This window comes from Idiotropiscis lumnitzeri, chromosome 4, assembly GCF_059441095.1.
Source record: "Idiotropiscis lumnitzeri isolate Australia: NSW breed Sydney's pygmy pipehorse chromosome 4, RoL_Ilum_1.0, whole genome shotgun sequence".
Classification (NCBI taxonomy): Eukaryota; Metazoa; Chordata; class Actinopteri; order Syngnathiformes; family Syngnathidae; genus Idiotropiscis; species Idiotropiscis lumnitzeri.
In genome coordinates, this window is record NC_142394.1 from 18,765,493 (window position 1) to 18,789,009 (window position 23,517).

Consider the following 23,517-nt stretch of genomic DNA (forward strand, 5'->3'; position numbering starts at 1 on the left):
ATCGTGTCAGTCAAATATATTCGACGCTATGTTTTGACTCTGACATTTGCAACCCTAGCAGTGACTACTGCATTTTTCAATCAATACTGATTATTAGAGTGTGTGATATCTCATTTCCTACCTCATCCTAGTTCTTACCTGAGATTGCATTTGTGCTTGCTCATTCAAGACTACAGTCCTGTTTTTGTTTTAATTCTGCATTACAAAAATGGATAGTCTGAGGGAACTAGATTAAAAACAGCTGAGCTAAAGTGTAAAAAATACAATTAGAAATTGGCTAGTGGAATTCTGACTGGTTCATAACTTGAGAGTCACTAGCCACAATAGCTGCTGATCAAAAAAGTTCATTTAGAACTCGGTCTGTATGTATGTGTTCCTACAGGGTTTGTGTGTGATTGTTTGTTATTTGAAGGCATATCACTCCAAGAAGATAATGCTAACTTCCTGTTAGCATGTAAATAGGATTTTACTTGACTTTAGCATTTGCAATGGGGATGTTTTTAAATCGTAGCATGTTTTGTATTTAATTATACAAAGTGTGTAATTAATTTTGTGTTTAGGACTCGAGTAATTTTGTCAATGACTTAATAAAAGATATCTTTGTGTATTCGTAGTCGGAGAATTGTTGTGACTAGTCGTGCCTGGGCACCCCAAGGGTCATGGAAAGCCCTTGATTTGAGGGCGAGGATTTTAAGAATAAGCATTTTAGAAGAATGTGTTAGTGAGGATTCCTTTCAGTAGTGAGAGTCTAACATGCAATTAAGTTTCAAGAAAGAGTATTGATGTGAGTTTCATGTGCACTGTGAAAGTGATTTATCAAAGCATATTTCTAGACATTTGTAGGAAGTAGCGAATCGAACAGCAGAACCACGAAGAGACATAATACTGCTGGAGTTCTCTAATTGCAATTCTGTTGAATATCAAACAATTATAATTTTGCTTATGTTCAGAGAAAAATGTAGATGGAAAAGAGCATTTTGAATGCCAGTAAAACTCTGCGGAAGGGTAGACAGGGCAGTGTGGGGGGAGGAGCTAGAAGTACTAATAAATGTGTCTCATGAGGGTTACTAACTGCATGTACTGTTGTTGGTGTAAATATTGAAAATAGTTGGACCGAGAATTGAACCCTTAGGGACACCTTTAAGAAGAGGTAACGGCTCTGAGAAAAGACCCACTATCCTCACTGTTAAACCAAGGGACTAATCCAAATGAGGACTAACAGTCTAGAAAATAGCTGGATGGACAGATGGAGTCTTCTTTCTCCAAGATTTAAGTCGAGATGCTACTGTCACACAGTTATCACACATACCTGATGAGTGAGCGATCCTTGGCATCCGCCAGATGGGTACCTTCCAGGACCTGGAGAGGGGAGCAGATGGCAATTAAAACTCATTAGAGGGGAAGAAAGAAAGGGGCAAAGAAATGCGGGTAGACTTGCACTGTGAAGTACTTATGGACATAATAATAGATAGTGGACAATAAATGAGTGGGCAGTCATCATTGTCGAACAAAATTATAATGTTTCGTTGGACGGCAATATTCGTCCCTGCTGTTCACCTCAGTTACCAACAGATGAATGTCGGGGAGTTTATTTTCCGAATTACACTTTTTTTTTTCTGCAAATCCCACAAAGGTTAAAGGATTTTTAATTAAGTATCTGGGATTAAAAATAAGTGTATCAAAGATAAATGGTCTCACAAGAGACAAGGTAGAGATTAGTTATGCACCAATGGAATTGTAGATGGGCCATGTCCCTTGTAAGCCACTGTTAGCACAAACTACAAGTGACAAGAATTGAAATCAATAAACTATTGACCAAAGGACTCAGCCTCCAGTTACTGGCAGTTTGTTGTCTGCCTGTGGCACTCACAAAAGTATTTGCTCTTCCACCCATGCATAATAACTCTGAGCCATCTTGACATGGTCTCACTCTTCTCCCCATTTGAAAGCATTAATGCCACAGCCGGTTTCATCTCTAACCAGGTCAGATGCTTACATATTTCCATCACATTTCCGTTACTTCGTTTGTGACAGTTTCCTGCCATAGACAATCAAATTCCACATACACACTCCCCACAGTCTCACTGTAATCTCGCTCTTATTTCCTCCCACGCAGGCATCTGTAAAAGGGAACGGGTGGTTCGCACAGTGGCAGAGATATTGGTTGATTCCGTGCTAAATACTTTATTTGCTTTCTCTCATCTCATGTCCTTGATAAGAGCTGTTTTTTTAAGGCAGGTCTGATGTGTCAGATGCTTTAATCATTTATATAAAAGGAAAATCTGTATTTTTTTACACTAACCTTCAGCATTCTTACAGAACGTGATTTAGAGACATATTCACAATTATTTAGCATTTTCATAACAGATTTATTCATCGTGTAACAAGCTGCAGTTTCAACAGAGACAAACCTACTTCCGAGAAAGAGACAAAATGCCATTTTTCACGTCTCTCTGTCTACAGGTGAATGAATTGGAAAAAGAGTGTGGCCTTTGCAGTGCAAACCTGTCCCATGCTGCTCCCTCCTCTCAGGGGATGGCCGAGGTCCAGGATGGACACACATATGCCTGTGACAGGTATTTAGTTATGTTTCTGTTGTTATTGCATTCCCGGCAAAGCACTGCATACTGCGGGATATATTTCTTGAGTCAATCAATTACTAATAGATATGAAAAATCAAAAATGATCTCAGCAAGAGCTTATATTACTTTTTATTTTATTTTTAATTGGGCACTCTGAATTGCAGCTAGGTGTGAGTGTGAGCGCGGATGGTTGTTCGCCTTTGTGTGCCCTGCGATTGGCTGGTAACCAGTTCATTGCGCGCCTACTGCCCGAAGATGGCTGGGATAGGCTCCAGCATTCCCGCGACTCTGGTGAGGAGAAGCGGCTTAGATAATGAATGGATGGATGGCTGGAATGGGTGGATGGATGAACGCAGTGGTAGCATACAGCTGTGGTACATGCTGTTGCTTAACAAGCAGCTGGCCAGGGTTTGCTACCGGGACAGTACCCCAAAATCAAGCCGTTCGAGCGCCCCCGTGCAGGTCTCAACCTCAATTACAAAGGCCTGATCGTGTCCAGAAATCCTCCAGGTGACTCTTTGCGGTGACCCCTGATGGGCGAACCCAAAAGTCAGCCAATAAAAGACGCCTGAATTCGAACAATTTGAACAAAGCCTATTTCTACAGAAAAAAAAATGGCATGTGGCTCAGGAGCCGACATAAGTGTTACATTAAACTGTTAATACTGTTCTAATTGGGAAATTTATACTCTGGTGTAATTTGTCAAGATCCCCATATGGATGCAGATAATATATACGTTTAGGCTCATAACATTCTAACTTCATTCTTGTAATGCTCACAACAGTTTCTTCCTCCAAACCAAACTCTATAAAGATATTGAATGTAAATATTGAAATATACCATTAAAAGATTTGTCAGGGCTTCCCTAAAATGTTATTTTTTTGTGTTATTTGTCTTTAGCTCTGCAATGTTAGAGGAGAGCCAAGATGGTATGGACAGTGGTACCCTAAGTCCTGCCACAGCTAGACAAGTCACCATCCACCGGCACCCTACTCAAGGCTTCGGCTTCATTGCAGGCAGTCAGAAGCCCGTCATTGTACGCTCCGTCTCTGCTGGTTAGTGAGTGCATATGGGAGAAAAACAAAGCCACTCACAAAAGGAGTGAGAGTTATGTAAGATGACTTAATTGTGAATGTTTAACTTCGCATGCGGGTTGTGTGTTGTCATCTATCTGCAGACGGACCTTCCTTTGGTAAGCTTCTCCCCGGAGATCAGATCTTGGCCATTAACGAGGAGACGGTGAGCGACGCGCCCCGAGAGAGAGTCATAGACCTTGTAAGGTAGCATCCTTTACTGTCCCAGGAGGGAGGGTGGGAGTGTTTAGGGCCAGGGGGACCAAGTGTGAGGCCAAGTGAAAACTAAAAGGGAACACAGGTAAAAAAATAAAAATAAAATAAAAAGAGGGTGGTGCAAAAGAAACACAGTGCTTCTAGACATGACCACATGAACAGAAATGGTGGATGAGTCAGTCCTTTCATCGCTGAAGGACAGAGAGGAAATGGCAGATAGAAAGTGGCAACGCTCTCCAAACACTGAGCTGCACATGGCATTACCTAACCTACTCTACTCTGTTGTCTCCCCATAGACACTGCAAAGACACTATTGTTCTCACTGTGCTGCAGCCTCATCAGGTGCGTAGAAGTACCTCGCTCTCATCATTTATTTTCACGCATGTCTTAACAAGCACGCCCTCACATTTGGCGCTTAATTATTAGAGTACTGGTAATTTCTCTTCTGGTAACTCGCCCTGAAAAGCTCCAGGTCGTTCATTAAAAGCATCCATCCTTCATGGAGGAATGTAATTTGCGAAATAAACTGCACATTTTGAACTGGTAAAATGATGAGGTCAAAATGCAGATGGGTGTGTTTGCAATTCAAAGCTGAAAGTTTCATCTCATTATAAGTTGGGAAGATATACTATTGTGGAATTTATATAGGGGACCATGGTGGTGCAAAAACCATACACAAAAGATGGACTGCTTACCAAGGAAACTGCATACAGTTTTCTTCAAAGGTATTGGAACGGAAAAGTCAGTTCAGTTGTTTTTGTTATATTCTGAACATTTGTTTTCATGAGACAAAAGTGCATCCATTCATTATTTGTACCGCTTCTCCTCATGAGGGTCGCGGGCGTGCTGGAGCCTATCCCAGCTGTCTTCGGGTGGTAGGCGGGGTACACCCTGAAGTGGTTCTCAGCCAATTGCAGCGCACTCAATGATGAACAATCACGTACACTCACACCAAGGGACAATTTAGAGCGTCCAATCAACCTCCTCTACATGTTTTTGGAATGTGGGAAGAAACCATGGAGGCACGGGAAGAACATACAAACGTCACACAGGAAGGCTGGAGGGGGAAATGTTATGAAATGAATATTATGAAACAAATCTTTTTAAAATGACCACAAGTCACTTCTTATTCTTGCATGCTTCAGAAAACGCAGTCACCACAGGTGTGGATCCATCAATGGGTGTTAAATGTGTTTGCACTCAGTCCAACAATCTTAAGAGTTTAACATTTAAACTAGGACGGGAATTATAGTTTTTGCATGTCAGGGATGAACTACCAAAGCTTTTTTTTTCACTGACCTTTACTATACGACTTTCTAATACTTTTAATGTGCTCTCTCTCTCCCTTTACTTCTCCACAGTCACCTAAATCTGCCTTCATTAGTGCAGCCAAAAAGGCCCGTCTGCGAACTAACCCGCCTAAAGTGCGCTTTTCAGAGCAAGTGTCCATCAGTGATCCAGACTCAGTAAGTTTTTCCGACTTGAGCATGCCAACACCTAATGTTGCCCTTTGCCTCAATCTCCCACAGCTCATTTCTTTTGTTTGATCTGCTAATATCCTCTCTCGAGCCACTCTTCCCTAAATGTGTATGCGCGTGCATGTATGTGTGCATGTTTGTCTGTGTAACAAAGAGAAAGCTTTTGGGTGAAAAGTTTAGCCTTGAATAAATTGCTTTTCAGACTGTTTAAAATTCTCAGATGAGCAACCAGAACTTGAAAGTCACCAAAGACCTCACTTGACTTCTGGTTATTTGTCATAGTGTGAATGTTGTGAGACAAGCATTGGCGTGCATAAAAAATTATTCAGATTATTCTCTCACTGGCCAACCATAGCTCCCCACATTTAAATGCAAACCTCCATCCAAATTCCAAAATGGATGGTGCGCTATTACTCCAAGGACTTAGTGGCATTTGTTTTGCTTCAAAGCGCTGATGTCATTAGGGGGCAAATTGGGGTGGTATTTCTGGATGCTATTATATGCGATAATTAGCCTGAATTATAGTCCTCAATTAATTGTGGCTCAGTGACAGCATATCTTCACATTTATACAAATTTATTGAGGAAAGTTTAGAAACAGTGCAGACAACAGAATGGCAGAAATAAATCTGCAGCATGTCTGCTTCTTGGAACACTTTTTAAATAGGGCGCAGAGCATTGAGTTTCTTATACTCGGACCAAACAGATTTTTTTTATTAGTTTGTTGGACAAGCGACGTGAACTTTAATTACAGTTGATTTTTTTTTTTTTATAAGATTATCCAACCTGATGATACCAGTATTGTGCAAATGTCACACTTTCCTTAATTACACTGTTAGACCAATATCGTCAATAAAAAATAGATTTTCTGGATCGCTTCTCTTACTTAAACTAATTGTCTGCTTCCCTTGAGAATCGATTCTATTTGATCCGAAGCTTCACAACGTGGCAAGAGGGGTTTCTAGGATTGTCGCAACAATTTAAACCAAGACATTTGCGGAATAATCTCTCCCCCCACTGATGAAACACAAGATGCTATTGATAAGTTAAAAGCTCAGCGTTGACAAGGAAGGAGCTGAGCTGAGCTAAAATCGTTTTGTTTCTCGTCACACTCCAATTTACCACCAACTACAACAAAACTCAGTTGAGCGCAGGCCAACTTCAAGACATCCTTCTTTTGGATTGGCACCAAATTGCATACTCCCGTTGAATTTTGAGGTAAAAATTTAATGCTTCCCCCCCCCCTTGGCTCAAGCCCCCCTCACGTAGGTCCGATCCTATTAGTCCATGGGCCAAAGTCCAAAATTTCATCAGAACCATTCAGAGTGGCAAAATCTAGTCATTATTTTTCAAAAGGTACATGCCCATAGATGAATTTTGGACACGATAACCCATCCTAAATGGTAGCTTTGTCACAGTTATGTAGCAGTAGGCGGGGTACACCCTGAACTGGTTGCCAGACAATCACAGGGCACACAAGACAAACAACCATCCGCGTTCACAATCACACCAAGGGACAATTAACAGCGTCTAATCAACCTACCATTCATGTTTTTGGAATATGGAGGAAACCCGAGCACCCGGGTAAAACCCACGCGGGCACAGGGAGAACATGCAAGCTCCACACAGTGAGGACGGAGCCGGAATCGAACCCTGCACCTTTGCACAGTGAGGCTATTGGGCTAACTAGTCGTCCACCATGCCACCCATTTAGGAAATGTTTTATATATCGTGTAATACTAGATACTGAAGTAGTCCACTAATAGATGTGATTGCAAATGGGCCCAGGTGAAAATTCGTTGGCTATCGCCCAAAGAGGCAAATTCCACTTTGGTAATTTTTTTAAAAAGTTTCGACTTAAACTAGATTTCAACTTGATCACCTTTCCTGAGGGGTATCTTATTTGCAGCTTATCATCATAGCTACAAGTTTTAGTAAAGAGTCAAGAAAGTAACGATAATTTTGCAGTATTACAACAAGATGGTCAATACTTAATTCTAAACATAACTTCATTATTTTATCAGTTTTCAACTTGATTTCCCAACGGGTATCTTAGATACTGCTCACTGTCTAACGCTCTTATATGCATTTAAATTAATATTTATTGGTCTTCATCATCCCAATAATAATTATCATCCTTATTCTCATCATAGTGATCCATGGTCTACATCCTCCTTCCCTTCCCTCTGTCTGGCTCAGGTGTGCAGTTTGCACAATTATGCGTACTTGAGTTTCCTGGGTCCCCATCTGTGTGATAAAATCAGACTTTCGACAGGAATTGCTGTCTGTGATTTGCTGCGAGCTTACCAGACTGGATGGAAAGCATATCAGAGAAGTTTAAGAAGTGAACGTTTGGAGAAAGAGTCATCAGAAACAAAAAAAAAAACTGAATCTGAAGATATTCTTTAGCACCACAAAAAGAGATGGAGACCAAAAACACAACAAGGAGCTGGTCTTCAAGGCATATAGAAATCTCATCGGGCGAAAGACCAACAAAGATGCACTTGGAGATATGGAGAAATTAGCAACAGAAGTTGAAGATATTGGAAATAACTCTGTAATTCTTCTTTCAAAGAATGGAAGGTGAAGGCAAGTGCTAGTGGCCTTTGACGTTTAAAGAATTATATCAGGCATAAACGCAGAGAGATGCCACTGTGGTTCAGCAGGTAGCACTCAAAAAACATTGCCCCAGGACAAAATCTTGTACAGTGGAGAAACCAATTTAGATGGCAAAACTGCCTTGATTAGGGTCATTGTGGACCAGTGAAAGCTGGCAGAAAACCGGATGATGCTTAAAGAAAAGCAGCAATTTACAACATTTGGAGGGACGTGCTATTGTTTGAGGAAAAAAGATGAAGAAAATTGTGGAGGAGCCGAAGTCTTCCCATGAGGAGGCGGAAAACCACATGCCAATCATGCCAGCCAAAATGGCTATACACTTCAGTGGTTGTAAGAAAGGATATAGATGTCCTGATCCTTTGTATAGGACACTGTAAGAAATTCAACTCCAACCATGTATTTAAAATGAGGGACTCACAATCAAACCAAATACATCAATTAGAGCAGCCTTGTTGAACACCATGGACCTGAGCTACACTGACCAAATAGAAAACCGCAACATTTTTGCTTATGCTAGCATTTTTCATAAGATGAACTCAAAAATCTAAAACGTTTTCAACAAACTGCACAAAAGTCAATTTTCCCTCAAATATTCACTCATGTGTCTAAATCCGTGTTGTCAGCAATTCTCAATCCATTCCAACTACAGGTGCGGCATATAAAATTTAGACAGCATGATTATTGCACCGGTACCTTAACCTGGCCACAATATTTGGCCACTTAAAATGTGCATTTTTATGATGCAGGCACACCTCTCATCATTAAGGTGACACCTGTGCAACAATCATGCAGTCGAATCAGCACCTGTGAGGTGAGCTGGATTGTCTTGACAATGCTCACTAACATAGATTAAGACAAATAAGTGAACAAAAACTGACATTCGCGTATGTAGAACATTTTTAGATCTTTGAGTTCAGTTCATGAAAAATGGAAGCAAAAACAAATGTGCTGTGTTGATATTTTAGTTCAATATATGTGATGCTGCTACATCAGGGTCCAACTACGGACCACAAGGGGTCACAATCCAGCATATTTTACATGTTTCCTCTCCTCCAACACATCTAATTTAAATGATCAGCTGATCAGCAAGCATTGAAGAAGCCAGATAACCATCTTGATCATTTGAATCAGGCGTGTTCGAGGGGAAACATCTTAAACTTGACCCCTTAAAATGGCACCTAACGATGATGAGCATTAAATTCGATATGCACCACCGCTAAGAATCCAATTTTTTAAAGGGGCGGGATTATATTAATGTGTTGAGAACTGTGACAAAGCTACCAATTATGACAGATTATCATACCAAAAACAATCATCTTTCGACATGGACCTTTTGAAAGGTTGTTACAAGATTTTGTTACCCTTGAGTGGTACCAAATTCGGGTTTGGTCCATGAGCGGTGTGAAAAGATTGGAAAACTACTTGACATGTTTGTGGACGCTTAACTCGCCTCTCACTGGATTATAAAGAAATCTGTAGGCTACAAAATATGCCCAGAACAATAGCTGGTAAAGCCAAGTGACTACTTGCATTTACCAAAAACAGACTGCTAGACATCTGTTGTGGCCACAGATTGCGATGTCGGATGAATTGTTGCATTAAATCTACAAACTGCCACGCATTAAATTTGGATTTTGTTCTTACAAACCAAAAAGGCTTGTTTCACTTTAAAGAGATTTCTTTTGACGCATCCATGCTTCGTCTCATTAACAAAAAAAAAAAAAGGACAATCTGACGCACATGAAGAAACCTTACCCTCCATAGTCCTTTATGGCTGCATAATCACGACTGAGTCATACGTTAAAAACCCTCCAGTGAGATAAAAAAATAAGTGGAGGCAGAGAGAGGATGCCAATCACCTTTTCCAAGAAAAATGGACTGAACTGTGCTTCATAACTTTTTTTTCAAACAAGTGCTTTGAGTAAAAGCAGAAACCTTGGCTCCCCCTCTGCGCCTCCACTCACACAAGTCTGCAGTCTTTTATTTTATCGTGCTTTTTTTTTTTTTAAATGCATGGAAGACACGCTGACCGTAACAAATGCTGGATTCCTTACTGACAGAGATTGCAAGTGAGCACAACATTAAGCGCAAGCTTCCACCATTCTCTCCTTCCATCTATTTCAGACAATGCTGAAGGACGACTCCTTGCTACTCATACCCAATGTGCTGAAGGTGTTTTTGGAGAATGGACAGATTAAGTCCTTTACCTTTGATAGCCGTACAACTGTGAGGGTAAGTACAGCACCATAGAAATGTAACATAATTTAGATTAGTGTCTAATCTACAGGGGTTTACAGTTGGCAAAAATCACAAATATCCTTTATGAGATTTTATCTCACGTGGTTCATCAATTACAATAATTACTTCAAGAACCTGTCGAAATGATGCACGCTCATCAATTAGATGAGATTGGAATATGCAAAGGGTACAGCGGTTTCTAGGGGCCACCAAAAACCGGTTGGTGCAATAAGACCATGTTGCACATTCACTATTTGATGTTAAACTGAAAAGTTGAAACAACCGTGGCAGCCTCATTTGTTGTGGAAACGTGAAGCATGAGTAAATCTAAGGCTGTCACAGAAATTAAGAAAAATTTCTGTTTCTACTTATGCATATTTACACACATTTTCTCTTGTTATTTTTATAGATTTTTCTCCAAGTCCTAAATCTAATTAAAAGAAAAAAATGCACTTAATGCATCTCATTGCCAGCGGCTAATGTATGGAAAGAAGTTTCTTGATGAACAGTCAAACTACTGAATAGTAAAATAATAAAAGAAAAATGGAAAACCTGCTTGATGATTGAATAAAATACAGATAAAAGCTTCTGTGGATGAATGACTTTCTTTCAAGTGGAGAAGCTGCACATATTTACAAACCCTGGACATGGAAGACTTAACAGATTTAAAATTTAAATATTACTTCAACTGATAATACATTGAAAAAAAAGTCTGTTGCATTTACATAATACGATGTACGGACATTATTATTATTATTTCGGTTTGTCCAATGAAAATAGATGTCGCAACAAGTCACTCACATGCTATGTTTGGCAGTAATGAAACTCATGAAATTATGAGAATATACTATTTCATATGTAAATTGTCAATTAAGTGGGGCGCCATATAAAATCCCACCTAGGACACCGCGTTGGTCCTGCCTTTTAAGCGTGAAGGTGCCCAAGGTGTTGCAACAACGTAACATCAGTCTTTGCCAAATCAACATGACTGAAAATATGTTGCATATTTAAACCTATTTCTCACACGTGCTGGCCACAAGATGGGCTCTCTGGTTTTGAGTCTTCCTCACTTCCCCAAACTGAAACTTTCACAAATGTGATTAAGAACCGAAAGCAATAAATGAATTTGTTCAGACATTATGACATTCTTCGAGAAGAATGTGTCATCTCTGAACAGACTCATTAAATTGGCTCCATTAGATTTCCAGAATCTACTCCGAGCAGGAGGGAAAGGGGGAAACCAGAAACTGCTTTTACATTAAAGGAGAGATGAAAACTGTCCCTGTCAGCGTAATTAAATGGAATTTCAGCATAATAGGAAGACGTGGATCAATAAAGAATACTGCAGATTAAATCAATGGCGTACCAGAATGCACAGTTACATGGATATAGCTTTTCTGCAGTATTCGAGGCTACAAGTCATACCATTTTGTGGCCCAGTTGATTGGATGACTTTTTTGTCATTTACAGCAAATCCTACAAGTTCCTACAGTAAAACTGCTTGTCCTTGCTTTTAAGAGCTAGCAATTGCTCACGATTAGAACAACAGCAGGAGCCAAACTACATTAACATGTCAGTGCTACAAGATCTCTCATGTCCAATAAAACTAAACATCGTCCATTGAACAGATCTGTCCAAGAGCGAAGGCTTGACCGTGACCTTCACGTATTTAGTATGTACAAACTGTGCAGAATGGAGAATATACAAGGAAGCTCTCCATTGCTCAAAATGACAAATATGACACTGAAGCATAGGATAAGGAAGCACCTACCACTACAATATGAATATGACAAAGTGGTGGGAATAAAAACACAGTGGAGCCAAGGTGGAAATGGTCTCCATATATCAAAGTATTTGTTGCACTATGCCGATGTTGAAATATTTTTGTGTCTAATCAGTTCCCACCGTTCTCCATCCAGGATGTTATCTCCTCCCTGCAGGACCGCCTCTCACTGCGCTACATTGAGCATTTTGCCCTTGTGCTGGAGGCTGGAGGTCTCGACCAGAGCCAAAAGTTACTTTTGCTGCAGGAGAACCAACCCTTGACGCACGTAAATAAAACATGTGAAAAAAAAAAAATAATAAATATTAATTACAGTGGAACCTATAAAGTCAAACAATCTATTCTTGTTGACTTTCAAATTGTTCCTACTGTAAATCGATTTTCCTTTCGGAGTTCATGTAAAACTCAAGCAATGTTTAAAGTAACATTTAACATTCCCGATTGTCAGACAATAGATGTGAGCCACTACAAACGTGAATTACTACTACTGCCAAAGAACAGTAGTCATTATACTATCTGACATTTTACATGCCCTGTGAAATTTTCCCATGACTTCGGGTAAAATTTAGCCATAAAAAAAAAATTTAATTCTAATAAAAACATCCAGTGGCAATTATTAGAATTCCCGCACAGATCAAATTAGGTAAAGGACAAAAAGTCCATAAACAAACACAGTGCCTGAACTTATGTTAATATGATTTAAAAAATAAATTAAATAAATAAATAAAATAGCACGGGACAACACAACTTCTATGGCTTTTACCCGCTCTTGAGATTAGTGATTTAATAGTATAATAATTGGCACTGATCAAAATGTGTCTGTGGAAATTTCTCAAAAAGAAAATATTTAAGACGCAGCTGTTTCATTATAAATGTCATTAAATCCATTAAATATGTTTTATACCTGTTTACACAAAACCTGAACAATATGTTTTGCATTTTGTTTCCTGACTATACAATGTGAACCAAACCCTGAGGTACGCACCGAATAGTTAAATGTTGTTTCCCATTACACCTGTATCAATTATACGTTCATGTAAGTTCACTGCACCGCTGTTTTAGATGCACACTGAAGAGAAGTCTCATGTGACATCATTTCACACATGATCATGGTTTGAAAAGTTTCATTTTTAAAAAACCTTTCTCAAACTTTTGTTTGAACTTCACATCCGCCTACTTTTGGGATGTTCAACTTTAGAGGTTCCACTGTACAACTACAGAGGCTGCAAAAGATGCATTTTAAATGTTGTCGACAAAGTTCATCCACAAAAATAAGATTGTGAGAGATCTATTCTGTCTTTTTGCAGGTGGTGCATAGAACGTATTTCCAAGGAATGAAGTGTCTGTTTCGCATCTGCTTCTTCCCCAAGGACCCAGCAGACCTGCTGAGACGGGACCCTGCTGCATTTGAATACCTCTACATTCAGGTAAAGCACTGGATTACGACGGCTCAAATGAGCAGCCATTCAGCATAATAATGCTGTTAGAGATCTGTCCTAACCAAGAGCTCTTAAATGATATCCTGGACAGATATCGCACAGGAATTGAGAGTTTTAAAGGGCTCGTCCTCAGTCAATCGTATCTATTTCCATTTCTATTGAGGGATTGGCAGAAGGGCTAATCATTTTGAACAATTTCTAAAAGAAGGTGACTCTTTTCTGGCAGTCTTTGTCAAACTTTGAATGAATATTGCTGTATTTCAGAACAAATTTTGCTTGGTACTAATCAATTCACAAACATTACATTGCCATCTTTGACATTTAATCTTGGCTGGTATTAGACGAGTCAGACCTAGGACACCTCGTTCAATCACAATCACATTTGCCTCTACAGTATATCTAACATGATTATCAATTTGGAAGTTTTAGCAATTAGCAGTTGCACTTAAAGTAATGGCATGACTCAGAAGAGGGTCACAGTGTTTAATGGCGCTGTTTGCAATTAGTAGTGTTCTAAGAATCGCATATCATGTCCTCACAGAATCGTAATGATGTAATCAAGGAGCGCTTTGGCATGGACTGGAAATCTGACATCACGTTACGATTAGCCGCTCTCCATATCTACATCACTGTGTCCTCAGCAAGGCCCAGTCAGAAGATCTCACTGAAGCACGTAGAGTAAGTTCACACAAAAGAAATTATGTAATCAAAACATGTGAGGTACTTTATTTTTATTCTAGTTAACTATTCACCCAAGAAAAGTTAGTTCACTTAGCTTACTGATAAAATGGGTCCTCTTAAGTTTCATACGCCTGAAGTTGCACAACCACTGTTATATATGAGCCCAAGAATATCTCACAACAGCCCAGCAAACAATAAATGCTGCAATTGTACAACCGGAAAGGATTTACAATGCTGCACTTTTTCCACATCTTAGAGCCTCATTCCAAAACGGAATAATTTCCCTCAAAATTCTACACACAGCACCACTTAAGGCCTATGTGAAAAAAATATATTTTATTTTTGAAATTATTACAAAAAAAAAAAAACTAACCCCAAAATGCACGTCAGCCTGCCTTGGGTTTGCCAAAGGCACCTAAATGACTCTCAGACAAGGAGAAAGAAAATAATGTGGTCTGATTAGACAAAAATGTAATTATTTGATGTGAATGACAGCGGTTATATTTGGAGGCTCATCAACTGACCACCTGATCAATACCTTCCGACAGTGAAGCACTGTGATAGCAACATCATACTGTGCTAGAGTCAAGATTGAGAGAAATGGGAATGAAAACATGCTCCAGAGTGCTCAGGATCTCAGACTGGGGGGAAGGTTTATCTCCCAACAGCACAACAATCCTAAACACACAGCCAAGACAATGAATGAGTGGCTTCAGGACAACTCTGCTTACGTCCTTGAGTGGCCCAGCCAAAGCCAAGACTTGAATCCGATTTCGAGAGATCTGAAAATGGCAGTGCGCCGAAGCTCCCATTCCAACCTGATGAAGCATGATAAGTTCTGCAAAGAGGAATGGGCAAAACGGCCCAAGGATAGGTTTGCCAAGCTTGCGGCATCATATTGAAAAATATTTGAGGCTGTAAATAATGTCAAAGGTTCATCAGAAAATCATTGAGCAAATGTTTATTTAGGGAATAAAAATAAGAATTTACTAAGTTACAAAGCTGACTCACATTCAAAGCAGTATGACACTAGTATATTAAAACGTTACTAAATATGTATTTTCCGGTTAAAAGTTTCAGAATAGCAAGTTTGGCACTAGAATGTTTTTTTTCCCTTATTTCCATCATTTGAAATGTTAGTTGTTTTAAAGGCCAACCTGCCTACGGGAATGGATTGAAGTAATTTTGCTGAGAAATACATCACTTTAACAGCCATTTTTTTTCAAATTCATTCTTTAAAACCTCAACCTAGCAAGTAATTAGCTTGTGCAATCATCCACCGTGGCTGCAATAAATTACACCCACAATGACGGCTGTAAGCTAGACTCAGTGACATTTTCACGTAACTTCCCTCTCAGACTCTGCTTAGTCATTCTGTTCTTGTTTTTATTTATCTTGAATTCTCCAAACACTTTTTCTCTGTCACAGAAAGGAATGGGGTCTCGAGCCTTTTCTTCCGCTCACTCTGCTCCCAACGGTCAAGGAGAAGAATGTTTGCAAGATTCTGTCACAGTTGTTGAAGACCTACCAGCATCCGCCACCATCAGGCAACAAGGTACTAATATTGATAACACAAAACCCTCATCTTACACCTGAGGCAAATATGGGCTAAAACCTGACGCTCTCACACATTGCATAAATAGCCATAATCTGAGAAATGAACTTTCCTCTAGCTATGTGCCCATAAGGGAGGCATGTTATCAATGAAGTGACAATAGTCATATTTTTAAGAACATCATCATTAAACATTAACATTAAATATACTTGTTAAGGCGAAACTGACAATTGTAATGATTAATTCATAGTACTTTCTCTCGACAGAAAATATTAGCTCGATTGCTTAATTTTAAAGGAGGAAAGAAATAATGAGAGCACTTTCTGGCTTTTAAAAAAAGAGGGGGGAAAATGCGATTAACTATGCTTAAAAACATGGATAGAAAACCCCTCAAGTACACTGTACCCTGACCCTAGACATTTTTCATCCTACTACGTTGATTGTCGATTTTGTAGGCATATTTTCTAAATCACAACAGAGGCAGAAACAGAAACCTCATGTAGTTAGCAGACTCCCTGGTCAGAATGAAAAGAGCCCATTCTATAGCTTTACAAAGCTTCCCTTGGGCTGCAACTGTTGCATAAGCACTTATTACTACTGTACATGTGTGGTGCAACAGTGCCACCATGAGGACGTGGAGATGGAGATTGTTTTATCATGATTTGTACTCGCTTGACAGGTACCTCCTCTTCAAGGAAAGCTGCAGTACTTGCGTGTCCTCAATGACCTCCCACCTTTTGGAGGAATACTGTTCAATACAGTTGGACTGGTAGTACATTTTGAGTTTTTTTATTCAATAACAGAAGAAAGGCAGTGTTTAAGACTGAAAAATATTTCCTGCCCATTGTTATTCCGTAAATTAAAATATCTCACTGTCAAATATCATGGGTCTGTCTACAGGATGAAAAACAATCAGCCACAACATTACTGGTGGGTCCTCGACATGGCATCAGTCATGTGATTGACCTGAAAAACAACCTGACAACAGTTTTAACTGAGTTTAGTAGGATATCAAAGATCCAGCTCTATCGAGAAAGCCAAGGGGTGGCTCGTGTGGAGGTGTCAATCCACGAAGGCAAGGTATGAAACAGACTTGGAAGTTGTTTCAAGGATGTGTTACTTGTCAATACAATGACACACTGTTATTTTCTGACCTGCAACCCCCTGCAGCCCTTGGTGCTACTCATGGAATGGCCAGATGCCAGTAACTTTGCATGCCTCATCTCTGGTTACTACAAACTGTTTGTAGACCCCAAAAGGAACATCTACTTCAGAATCTCTGGTCAGTCTCATCTGACCAAGACAGGTATGTTGTAAAGCTTCTTGATCTATAGTGGTTAATTTCAAACTAAAATATGGTCCCAGAATGTAAGCCATCTAAAACATTCCAAATATTGTAGATGACAAGTTAGACTGGACTGCCACGCATCAAAGAAATCACAATGAGAATACAGTATTTTGGTTGATATATAGGACATTTGTCTTGAAATTTCATAGATTGAAATAACGGGCAACAGTTGAATCAACATCACATGGCACCATACTCTGTCTGTTACCATCTTGGCTCATCAGAATGAGATATTCATTCCTTTTCCAGCAAGCCAACCATGACATCACAGAATTCCAGTGTGCAACCTTTTGCTGTGATCACAAACATTTGTTGGAGCATGAAACAAATCCACTGCATTATGCTGTGTTTACCTGTAGTCTGCATACAAGAAGGATTGTCATACCATCACATTCCACCTGAACCTAACCCTCGAAACTGCAAAATATTTCAACTTTCAACATCCATCTCTGAAATAACAAATATTCCCCATGAGAACATCAGCTGTCCGCCTCCACTTTCCCATCTGGATCTTCTTAAGATAAACTTATTTTGAATGCTTCAAACTCTTCACTGCTCTGACAATTCTATCCTCAGATTACAGAAGCTCCCACCATTTACACCCACGTTCTGGGGCAACCGGCTTACCAAGTGGAGGGCGAAGAGGGGACGAGAGAGAAAGCATGCACAGGGAGTCAGGGTCTTCAAGGGCCATAGCACCTGCAGAGTCTCAGCATCTAGGTCTGTGCCATTTCCACCTTCAAGAACAACAGTTTCAGGAGCTCCAAGCACACCCTGAAGCTGAGCTTGACATCAATGACAACTTTATTTCCCATGGGGCCACTGAGCGACCCCGCACCAAGTCAGACCCCACACAGCAGAATACAGAGGAGGTAGCTGTGGTGACACCAAGCCCACAGATGGTGGAGAATGCAGGATTCAGAATCCGTGCCCAAACATTGGCTCAAACCCAAAAATCACCACGGTACTTCTGTGACTCCTGCAAAGACAGGCACAGGAACGAGGATTTGTCAACAGGAGCGAACAGCGGTCGAAACACGGGAAAAACTTGCTCGAGTGGTTGCGCTTCCAGAAATGGGGGTGGCGTTGATCTCATTGCCCTGCCACCCCCTGGGAATGAAGAGGACGAGGAGGAGGAGCCACCCAACAATGGTGAAAAGCTACAACCACCACAACCTGCGATTGCCGCCCCGCCACCAGGCTTCAGAGACAACAGCTCTGATGAGGATGACGCAAAGAGAGGGAGGAAGCCTCCAACCGGTGCTAGAACAGAGGCCAGCACTGTGAAACAGCAACATATTAAGGAGGATGTACCTGTGACACTTATTGATAATGTCACAACGAGAACAGTCCGAGATCATGCACAGGAACTTGACGATGCATTGGTATCCACCTTACAAGCTCTAGAGGCTTTGGCAGCTTCTGAGGACTACCCCCATCACCACCAGCAGCCAACACAGACTGCAGGTCAACAACCTCAGTCATGCTATGGTCCACACCATGGATGTTCAATTCTGGTCTTTGAGGTCTCCCATCCAACATGTTTTAGATCTCACTCTCCTTCAACACACCTTATTCAAATAATCAGCTCATCAGCAAGCAGTAAGACACCTGACAACAATACCGATCATTTGAATGAGGTGTGTTAGAGGTGGGAAACATCTCAAATGTGCTGCATAGGGGCCCTCAAGGACCGGAGTTGAACACCCCTGGTCCACACCTCAGCAAAAGTAACCTGATTACCATATGATTCACACTACTGAACATTTGCAGAGTAGAATCCCCTCTGTTTTTGCTACAATGAAATGACAGCCAAATCGCCTTTTAGCAACAAAAACACAACATAAAATGCGGAATAATTAAGCATAATACTTTGACAATTTTTGACTAACTGAACCTGATCGAAAATGAGTGCAAAAATGAGAAAAGAGACAAAAGTCTTAATAAGCCACAACAGCTGGTAACACAACTCCAGGCAAAAGTCAAGCAACTGATTATTACTTTCTATTGAGAATATGATACCGTCTTATCGTGGCATATCTGTCAAGCAAAGAAAGCATTGCAAGGAAAAGGCACTCTCTCTGAGCAAAGAAAGCCCCATAATCACATAGAGGGGCAAAAACCGAATCCTTAAGGAATTTTGTGGAAAGCTTGTTGGTCAAATTTCTGCTTTTTAAATATAATTCATGTTTAATAGTTACTTCATCTCATTTTATATTCTCGATTGCATCAGGACCGTCCTACTAATGTACGTTTGTCTTACTCCTCAGGGCTTATTGTCTTGGCTGCTATTACACCAGAATCATCGTTGGATTCAGGACATGAGACCAATTCCTCTGAACTGACCGATGTTTCTGAGATGGTCTCAGCAATGAAGCAAAACCAAAACCAAGCCTACCTGCTAGCACACCATATCAATAAGGAAAGCCGACTCTGCCGCCGCGATTTTCCCCTCGCCATCCCTGGCTGCACAGCAAAGACAATAGGGACAGGGGCATTTTCTGTGGGTCAGATCCGTGCTGGATGCCCTCCCAAGCAGGTAATCCTCAGTAAGACTGTTCCCTTTAAGGTCAGCCCCAGTCAAGACTCTGGGATTGTCAATGTAACAGAACAGAGAGGCAATCAAGATACCATTCCGAATGAACAGTCACCAGAAATGAAAGCAAACTTTGCTTCAACTAAAGTGTAACCACCACAATTGAACTAAGCAGCGTCACACTCAAGCTAAGTAAAATAAATCAGAATTTGTTTGTGTGTACCAATTATTTGTAAGTATTCAACTCAAGACTCATCTATCTTGGGTTGCAGGGAGATTGGCGGCAGCAACTCTACTTAGAGCAATAATAAACCTCCAATAGAAACAAGACACACTTAGAACAATTAACAGGAATATGTGAACAGTTGTATTTATATATCCCAAACTCCCCAATATTCAGAACATTCAATCTCTCTTTAAACATATATTCGTGTTAGTTTGTGTCAAAATTGGTGTCAGATCTGACCCACAAAAAAAATGTCTGAGATCTCAGAAAAAACAAACAAAAAGGAAAAAAAGATTTGTCCAAAAAAAATCCTCTTGACGGTCCTACCACCCTCCAGGGAAATAGGTGGCCACGGGAATCCAACGTCACTCGCCGGCGTCCTAGGAAGTATCCAATCCACTGCCGGTGCAGTTCAAGCTTTAGACGATTCTTTTAGTCCCAGAAAAAAACAGCCTGCACGAAACGTGCAGAGCAATCATTCAATGTGGCCCCAAAAACAACAGTGCAACAATCGTCCAGTGAAAAAGAAATTAAATAGAATAAAAGAAAATACGTGTATCTAACACACATGGAGTCCTTCGTGAGCCTGTTAGCTTATCTCACTAGGTAGTACACTTGCTAGGAAGGCATGTGCGAGTAAAATAGTTTACAATGCTTTAATTTTTTCAGTTATATCTCACCATTAGCTAATAACAATCTCAACGTTCACAAACCTTCATCCTGACTGTTTTTTTCAGTTAAACATCATGAGATACATTGACACAGGAATGTTAATTAGGCACATTCGACAAAAAACTCACCAGGATCGATAGTCTCAAAATAAATCGAATTTCCTTGGCAAGAAAACACCACAGGATTTGAACTCCATTCGCTCACAGTTCACACAAAAAAGTTCAACGGACCAGTATGGTCTATTCAGAGCCTTTCTCCTTCAACTCGCATGAAACAAAATGCTAGAAAGTTCTCTACGTCTCTCGTACGAGATGAGACGTCATATCAATGCTGCGGTGCGTTCTAGGTCCGTAGGAAATAGTAACAGCGCTAAGAAAAAATCACATTAACAGAAAATAAGAATAGGAATAAAAAAAGGCTGAGCCAAACATGGGTTACATTCTCCCCCTCTAAACGGCATGAGTCTCTTCATGCAACGTTTTACAGCTTGGGCATTGTGGAGGTTGTAGTACAGCTCTCGAGAACGCAACGCTTAAAGCCTGAAAAAAAGAACTAATAGCCAAGTTCAGTGGCTCTCCCAGTTCATCATAGGTAAACTTTTTAGGTTGACGTCTTTCTCTTTCGGAGCGTCGCAAGCCTATTGACTTAACCGCCGCATCATCTGTTTTGACAGTGTCAGTACTGGGTTTACAGTCTGAGGGAATAACTGTGTCAGTCAGGGTAGGAGTCAAGTCAGGTTCAGGGATCTCAATAAGATGGTCGGAAGACCTATCTGTAGATGGCAACTCAACACTACTCAACCCAGGAACTTCATGTTGTGAGGTCATGATGGACCTATCAAGGTCAAGTGTTGGTTTCTCTGGCCCTGCAATATCAGAAGATGACACTGAGGGTTGGACATGCTTAGGAGGTTGGAATTTAACAGGAAACTGCTCAGTTTGGGTATAAGGGCCCTTCGTGATTATCTGCCGCTCCCGTGAGTCAATACAAAATATCTCTTCATCACTCGTTTCATCCTTGTCACTGTACTCTCCTTCACTTCCAACATCAGTCTCCATCATCTTATTTGTCTTGCTCCTTGTCTTCACTTTCCTTGAATTGTCTCCTGGAGAATCGGATTCATTCTGATCCTCCACAGGTAAGAACCCACAAGGCAAAAGAAGATCCCTGTGTAAAGTGCGCTGAGGACCCTCTCCAGTCTCTGGTTTAACAACATAAACAGGACTGTCCTTGATGCGTTTTACAACAGTGTGAATGGTTTGCTCCCAACGATTTGCCAGTTTGTGCTTTCCTCTGACATTAACATTCTTTACTAGGACCCTATCACCAACAAAGAGTTCAGCAGCTCTTATTTTGTTGTCAAAACGTGTCTTATTCTTCTCACCCATCTTCTTTGAGTGTTTGGAAGCAAGAGCGTAGCTTTCTTGGAGGTTTGCACGAAGAGTTTTGACATAATCTGAATAGGACTTTGGACTAGATTTGCCAGGGTATGTACCAAGGATAAGATCAATAGGCAACCTGGGCTGTCTGCCGAACATTAGTTCGTATGGGGAATACCCTGTCGTGTCATTTCTGGTACAGTTGTAGGCATGCGTTAAGGGCTTGACGAAGTCTCGCCAATGGAACTTGTCCTTCTCCTCCAATGTGCCTAACATAGCTAGCAATGTCCTATTGTAGCGTTCTACAGGGTTTCCCCGGGGATGATACGGAGTGGTACGGATCTTCCTCGCCCCAACCAAAGCACAAAGCTCCTTGACTATTTTAGACTCAAAGTCTCTCCCTTGATCACTTAGCAGACGGCAAGGAAACCCATAGGGAATGATCAAGTTATCCCAAAGCGTTTTCGCTATCGTTTTAGCTTTCTGGTCTCTTGTAGGTACTGCTATGGCAAATTTTGTAAAATGATCCGTCAATACTAACACATTCCTTGTGTCTCGACTATCTGGCTCAATGGACAGATAATCCACACAAACTAATTCAAGTGGGTAAGTCGTGTGAATGTTTTCCAGCGGGGCGGCTCTTTGGGGAAGACCCTTCCTCATGACACATCGAGGGCATTTCCTGCACTTATCTTCAATGGACTTGGCCATTCTTGGCCAATAGAACCTAGCTCGAGCAAGATGTAAGGCACGGTCAAATCCCAGGTGACCAATCTCATCATGTACACCTTTCAAAGCTCTTTCACGATACTGATGAGGTAGTACTAACTGGTAGACTAGAGAATCTTGGTCTTTACACTTCCTGTATAACACTCCATTTCTGAGTTCAAGTTTGTTCCATTGGTTTAGCATGACCTTAACATCAGCGGATTCGTACTTTGTTTCATTGAGTCCAGGTTTTGCACCTCCTTCCAACAAGGTTATGACACGTGCAATAGGGGGGTCCATCCTTTGTGCTGTGTGCCAATCAGCATCTGTCATTAAGGGCAAGATATTTTCACCATATGCTTCAGGGACTGCTGTAAGGTCAATAGCGAGAGACTCGACAACAACAAAAGGTTCTGATGGAATTGAAACAGAATGGCGCTGGCACAAAGCAGTGAAAGTTTCATGATCCATTTGATTTGATGAATCAATGAGTCGCATTTTCATGTCATTAATACGAGCTCTCTCTTTGCAAAAAGCCTCATCTTCATAAGGTGGTTCTTGTGGCCGCCGAGACAACCCATCGGCGTCTTTGTTCGCTTGACCAGCCCTGTACTTGATGGTAAAGTGATAAGTGGACAAGGCAGCCAACCACCTGTGTCCAGCAGCATCCAACTTGGCACTTGTTAAGACGTATGTTAGAGGATTATTATCAGTCAGGACAACAAAAGAAGAACCATACAAGTAATCGTTAAATTTGTCACACACAGCCCACTTGAGGGCCAAGAATTCAAGCTTGTGTGTGGGATAATTTTGTTCGCTTTTGGAAAGCCCCCGGCTCGCATATGCAATTGCCCTAAGCTTCCCCCCTTGCTGCTGATAGAGGGCAGCTCCCAAGCCATCACGACAAGCATCAGTGTGCAGTATGTATGGGAGCTGTGGATCTGCAAAGGCGAGAATAGGTGCTGAGGTTAGTTTCCTGATTATC

At 40.8% G+C, this 23,517-nt stretch overlaps 2 protein-coding genes across 7 annotated transcripts in view; one reads left to right on the plus strand and one right to left on the minus strand.

Moving 5' to 3' along the window:
• The window catches only part of LOC148338421 (uncharacterized), a 154,053-nt gene that overhangs the window by 120,362 nt on the left and 10,174 nt on the right, over nt 1-23,517 (minus strand). For all 6 annotated transcript variants that reach the window (XM_088294496.1, XM_088294500.1, XM_088294492.1 and 3 more), the window contains exon 2: nt 1,310-1,359. The gene's annotated coding sequence lies outside the window, so the exon portion shown is untranslated. The remainder of the gene's footprint in view (nt 1-1,309; nt 1,360-23,517) is intronic.
• frmpd3 (FERM and PDZ domain containing 3) overlaps nt 1-23,517 on the plus strand; it is an 89,107-nt gene that overhangs the window by 56,577 nt on the left and 9,013 nt on the right. The window contains exons 3-18 of the mRNA XM_088294505.1: nt 2,464-2,576; nt 3,483-3,637; nt 3,760-3,862; nt 4,168-4,213; nt 5,233-5,337; nt 10,092-10,199; nt 12,125-12,256; nt 13,296-13,415; nt 13,969-14,105; nt 15,537-15,663; nt 16,343-16,432; nt 16,564-16,743; nt 16,834-16,969; nt 17,588-18,478; nt 19,282-19,696; nt 20,158-20,160. Of these exons, the coding sequence (XP_088150631.1) occupies nt 2,536-2,576; nt 3,483-3,637; nt 3,760-3,862; nt 4,168-4,213; nt 5,233-5,337; nt 10,092-10,199; nt 12,125-12,256; nt 13,296-13,415; nt 13,969-14,105; nt 15,537-15,663; nt 16,343-16,432; nt 16,564-16,743; nt 16,834-16,969; nt 17,588-18,478; nt 19,282-19,696; nt 20,158-20,160 (2,789 nt within the window). The 5' untranslated portion in view covers nt 2,464-2,535. The remainder of the gene's footprint in view (nt 1-2,463; nt 2,577-3,482; nt 3,638-3,759; nt 3,863-4,167; nt 4,214-5,232; nt 5,338-10,091; nt 10,200-12,124; nt 12,257-13,295; nt 13,416-13,968; nt 14,106-15,536; nt 15,664-16,342; nt 16,433-16,563; nt 16,744-16,833; nt 16,970-17,587; nt 18,479-19,281; nt 19,697-20,157; nt 20,161-23,517) is intronic.